The sequence below is a fragment of the Bison bison genome, unplaced genomic scaffold (assembly GCF_000754665.1).
Source record: "Bison bison bison isolate TAMUID 2011002044 unplaced genomic scaffold, Bison_UMD1.0 scf7180017864042, whole genome shotgun sequence".
Lineage (NCBI taxonomy): Eukaryota > Metazoa > Chordata > Mammalia > Artiodactyla > Bovidae > Bison > Bison bison.
The window spans coordinates 454,370-460,369 of record NW_011494614.1 but is presented as its reverse complement, the minus strand read 5'-3'; the positions used below and the strand labels follow the sequence as shown (position 1 = coordinate 460,369).

Sequence of the window (6,000 nt, the reverse complement as noted above, 5' to 3'; positions counted from 1 at the left end):
TTGAGCATTATTTGGCATTGCCTTTCTTTGGGATTGGAATGAAAACTGACCTTTTCCAGTCCTGTGGCCACTGCTGAGTTGTCCAAATTTGCTGGCATATTGAGTGCAGCACTTTCACAGCATTATCTTTCAGGATTTGAAATAGCTCAACTGGAATTCCATCACCTCCACTAGCTTTGTTTGTAGTGATGCTTTCTAAGGCCCACTTGACTTCACATTGTCTGGCTCTAGGTGAGGGATCACACCATTGTGATTATCTGGGTCGTGAAGATCTTTTTTGTACAGTTCTTCTGTGTATTCTTGCCACCTCTTCTTAATATCTTCTGCTTCTGTTAGGTCCATATTATTTCTGTCCTTTATTGAGCCCATCTTTGCATGAAATGGTCCCTTGGTACCTCTAATTTTCTTGAAGATTAATATCATGTAAAAAATTATTAAAGTTAAGTGAAATATGACACAATTTCTCCGTATTTTAAAAAACAAAGAGTAAGTCAAAATGTCTATGTTACTGTATTTAAATTCTGGTCACTCTCTGGAAAGGCTATGCATATGATAAGATGAAACTCTTTGTTTCACTTATTTTTGATAAAGATGATAAGTTCATGGAATCACCATAAATTTATAAAAGTACTTGGTTAGATTATATACATCTGACTCCTTTCTGGTTCCTTAATTCACAGTCAGGCATAAGAAAGATGGTCTGGTTAAGGTGAGGTCCTATCATAGATTGTTTACCTTCATTCTACCTCACAATCATAACTTTTACTAACTTCAACCAGTTGTTTCAAAAAAATAATAATGCTTTGCATATTGATAGAATTATCTTTAAAGTAGAAAACATTTTGCTCTCACTGAGAAAACATGCAAAAAGCAACTCTACAATGATGGGTTAGTAGTATCACCTTTAGTAAATAACATGTGTCGGTGATTATATGGCTGTATGCAGTGGGGTGTGGGAGAATGTTTCTGTAATTATTACGTTTTACAGTAAAAGCACGCATTGTTTTTTCAAAAGAGCCACAGGGCTATCATTAAGAAAGTCACTATTTTAATATTAGTTTTTCTAAATTAGAAAACTGAGTCTATAACCCTCTTCCCAAAATTTCATGTACTCAAGAATCAGAAAAACACACAAAATAAACGACTAATATTTTATTACAAAGGGAATTTACTTAGCTCAGTACCAGCAATGGTCATATTAAAAGTATCTTTTGATAAAGAGGAAGAAATATCACATAAAAATAGGATTCTGTGTTGAAAAGATTTCTGAAGACCCTTAAATCTCAATTAGAAGGAATCTTATACAGTCATTGTAAAAAACAGGATGGCAGTTCCTCAAGAAATTAAAAAATAGAGCTACCATATGATCCAGCAATCTCTCTTCTGCGTATACATCCAGAGGAAACAAAATCATTATCCCAAAGATGTATCTGTACTCCCAGGTTTGTTGCAATATTATTTATAATAGCCAGGGTATGGAAACAAGCCAGGAGTCCATCAACAAAAGAATGAATATAGAAAATGTAATATATAAACATCAAACATATATAGAGTAGAATAGTATCCAGCCATAAAAAAATAAATAAAAAGGAAATCCTACCATTTGCAACAACATGTATGAACCTGGAGGACATTATGCTAAGTGCAAAAAGCCAGAAAGAGAAAGATAAACAGTTAAATACTGCACGACTTATAAGTGGAATCTAAAAAAGAGAGAAGTCAAAATCACATAAATAGAGAGTAGAAATGGTGGCTGTCGGGAGCTAGAGGAAATGGGGGATGGGAGAAATGGGAAGGGGCTGGTGAAAGGGTACAAACTTTCAGTTATAGGATGAATAAGGTTTGAGGATATCATGTAGAATACGGTGACTACAGTTGATAATATTTTATTATACTGAACACAGTGATTGAAATTTGTTAAGAAAGCAGAATTTGAATGCTCCATCCCTCAGAATATATGTGTTATATATGTGTTAATTAACTTGACTGCAGGAATCCTATTACCATGTATACCTGTATCATATCATCATATTGGACACTTTAAGATTTTTATTTGTCAATTACACCTATAATCATTAGCTGGAAAACCAACGACAACAAAAAAGGAATCTTAGCTACTAGTCTGTAACATCAGGCACCAGCAGAGGTCCCTACCCACTCTGATGAGAGGCTAAGTCCTGCTTTTACACAAGTCTAATACGTGGACTAGATTATTTTACTTGTAATCACCAAAGCCTGGGTTATTTACAGATATTTCTGGAGATAAAAATATATCAAATCATTATCATTGGTGTGTACAAAAGAACACGCCAATATTTTAAGCCCAGATTTTAGCAGAATATGGTTACACAATGAAATTGTACTGGAGAAGGAAATGGCAACCACTCCAGTATTTTTGCCTGGAGAATCCCAAGGACAGAAGAGCCTGGCAGGCTACAGTCCCTGGGGTCACAAAGAGTTGGACACGACTGAGTGACTGAAGATGAAAGAAATTCTGTACCTTAAAATAGTAACTGTCTACCAAAACACCCAAGTAACCTAGAACTGTCAAAATCTAAGCATTAATAGGCAAGACCAAATTGTCTGAACCTCAAAAATGTGATTACCACGACTTTACTAACCACATGTTTCTAGCAGCTGGTCTCACTACCACCATAAGCCATAAGCCATCACTATTTACTTGTCAATTGTTGTTTTTCAACTACGAAGTATGTAAAAAAATTCTTTTAGAACAATTTCACTATTTGGATACTTCTGGTATTTAGATTTCTAGTTGAACAATTTCCTGTAGCAATCTACTGAGTGACAAAATGGCTTTATAATCATGTAATTTCTGGTCTGTCCTAAACACATGGTTTAAGAAAGCAAACTATACTATGTCACCCAGGCTCCTCCAAAACAGTCTGCTGCAAGTAACACATTACATAATCCCACTAGGGTTTCAGGTCTTAAGATCAGTCCCAGTTCCCTCAGTCCCACGTTACACATACAGGACTACTGAGAAATTCATAGGTAAACACAAAAGAGACATTTTGGCTACTTATGTCTAACTCCAACTACATTTTATAATCTAACAATCAAGTTTTTAGGACTACAATTCTTTAAACTTTAAGGCATAGAGCTAATTTAACTGGTTTGGTCTGTTTTGGTTTGAAAAGATAAGTGTCCCAAGTACCTGCTTTGCAGCTTTCTTAGCCTCATGCTTCCTTTGATTTTTAAGGGCTGTTTTTGATAATGGCTTCTCATTTCCTGGTTGTGGTTTCATATTCTGAGGTGGTTCTTCTTCGTGCTATGGAAAATACAAATAAATGATTCTGAAATGGAGTCCATGTTTTTAAAAACATATACAACAAATTATGCAATTTTGCTAGTACATGACAAATTTATTTTATCAAATTTATCTTAAGTTCACTGACAAAGAATATTTCAAAACTCTTGTGGCAGGTTTACTTCAATGGTCAGGATCGATTTAATAAAGATCTTCCTATTAGTTGATATACGATATCTTTCAATTATATAAGAGCCAGCAAAATTCACTTTATTTTTATTTAAACAATGGCATTTTTCCTAGTACTACCACTGACACATGATTTTTATAAAATTAGATACTAACAATAGCTTCTTCTGTGGTCCTTTTGGATCTGACTACTGCCAAAAGAAATTCAGTTGCCTCAATTATTTCCTTTGCACAAATAGTCAATTGATACATCTTTACTTGCAAAATCAGAGATTAGAAGATAAATGGAAAAAAAAAAACGACAGAAAACAAATTGAATAGGAAGGAGTAAATAAATTACATAATTATAAATCCAGCTAACATAATGAAGAAGTCTTTAAAAAACTAAGCAACTTGTCAGACTGTACAATGAAAACAAGCAAATTTTCATCATCAGGTATTTCTATAATTATTAACTACATTCAATAAGAGGGTGAATTACAGGTAGGATCAAGAAGGATTTAATGTAAAACATGATGACTATACTTGATAACACTGTATTGCATAACTGTACAGCTCAAATTCCTTGAGAGCAAAATTCAAATGTTCTCAATAAATAAATAAATAAGGTGATGGATGTGTTAATCCCCAGGTGAGAGGAAACCTTTCCAATGTATATCAAATCACCATGATGTACCCTCTAAATATCTTACAATTTTATAGGTAAATTATGTTCCAATGAAGCTGGGGGAAAAAAAAGTAACACCAGAGTAATTTCAGGCAACATGTAGTATAAATAACAGTACTCAACTTCTTATCAGATTCATCTACTTATTGATTTCTCTCAACTTTGCTATAATCTGAATGCTGTCTCTTAAACTATCCATACTCAGCACATCAAAAGGACCAGATCTCCATGAAGTTTTTTGAGTACTAGATCTCAGAGCTGTGTTGTACTTAACAAGTGCCATAATCAAATGGGCAGGGATCAAACATTTAAGATATAGAGTAATAGCAAAAAATCATAAGGTGATTTTTATCTTAGCAGCTGCACTAACTATAGAAAGCATCAAAGTTCTATGTGTGAATATACCCTACTTGAAGTAACTGAATATATGAGAATCCATATTTGTAGAAGAGACAAATTTGTAGAGCAAGCCTTTCACTTTTTTTTATATCCACTGCTCATAATGATAGTTAAGATATACTAATATTTACTGAACATTTGTGTTATACATCAACATTCTTTCAATTGTGAGCTCTTCTATATAGTATCTTGCTTTAGTTGAAAAGTTTCATTCATGAGAACTTCAAAAACAGACAAAGCAATTAAGAAAGATGCAATAAGAAAGGATGAAGTCTCTTCCACTCTATAACCATCATGTAGCCACTGACAGACTTTCATTTTAGATGAAAAAAATCCACACAGTTATTATGGATCACAGGCTTTTCTGGCTTTAGTATGTGTCTACTCAACTTTGCTATAATCTGAATGCTGTCTTTAAACTATCCATACTCAGCAATTTCATTCTTACTAATAAAACTTGTTTCTTCAGTAACATTAACTCTAACACTGTTTTGATGAACACATTATATAAAAGTGAAGCTTTTCTGAAAGCCAAGAAATACTTCTTTAATTAATATATAACTTTTTACTTATAAAAAAAGTAACCTTTTTTCTTCAGGGGGAAGAATCCAAACACATTTTTTCTTCCTTCTTCTATGTAACCCTTTCTTTGTGAAATTATCAACCAGGCTATCTTTGTTTCTAGTAATTTCTTGACAATATTTTCTTTGCCATTTAGCTCTTTTCTGGAATTAAATACAAAAATTTCTCATTTATAGGCATGTAGCTCCTTCAACTAAAATGATGTGACAGGGTCACATAATCCCCAGGTTATATATAAAAGCAAAAATTTAGTGGAAATCTTGACTGTCAAAAAAGTTTAGTTTTAAGAAGCTCTCACATAGCTTTCTCCCACTTTTTTCAAAGTATATTCTTTCCAATTTATTTTTTCTCCCCCCTCTGACCAAAACAAATTAGTTTTATGAGTCAGAGAACAAAAATATATACTATTAATAATTCAGAATTTCTTTCTCTTGTGCTAACTTGCACAGATTCAGAAAGCAGGATGGGTTGAGGTCACTTCTTTTTTTTAATCTTGTGTAAGAAAAATTTCAATTGAGAGAGAACAAATTTTAAGACTAATATATCCTTTTTAAAAATCTAAAGACAAAAATAGTAAATAGGGCTTAATTTGTTATATATTTTTACTAAATAACAATGCAACAAAAATGTTTAAATACTAAGCACAGCACAGCACATAAGTGGCATAAGTGAAGCACAGAAATATTTATCCTTTGAAAAAGTATCTACTTCCCTGAGTGCCTAATCATTTAGTGACTATATAGATGGACACGACTTAGCAACTGAGCACAAGCCCAAGACCATGCACTAGGTGTATATTAGGACAGTACACCTAATGTATGGTCTTGGGCTTGTGCTCAGTCGCTACGTGGTGACCAACTCTTTTTGACCCTATAGACTGCAACCTGCCAGGCTC

At 33.4% G+C, this 6,000-nt stretch overlaps 1 protein-coding gene across 2 annotated transcripts in view; it reads right to left on the bottom strand.

The window, feature by feature from the left end:
• Positions 1-6,000, bottom strand: part of EIF2A (eukaryotic translation initiation factor 2A, 65kDa) — a 43,006-nt gene that overhangs the window by 8,828 nt on the left and 28,178 nt on the right. For both annotated transcript variants that reach the window (XM_010835358.1, XM_010835357.1), the window contains one exon: positions 3,176-3,289. In XM_010835358.1, the coding sequence (XP_010833660.1) occupies positions 3,176-3,289 (114 nt within the window). The remainder of the gene's footprint in view (positions 1-3,175; positions 3,290-6,000) is intronic.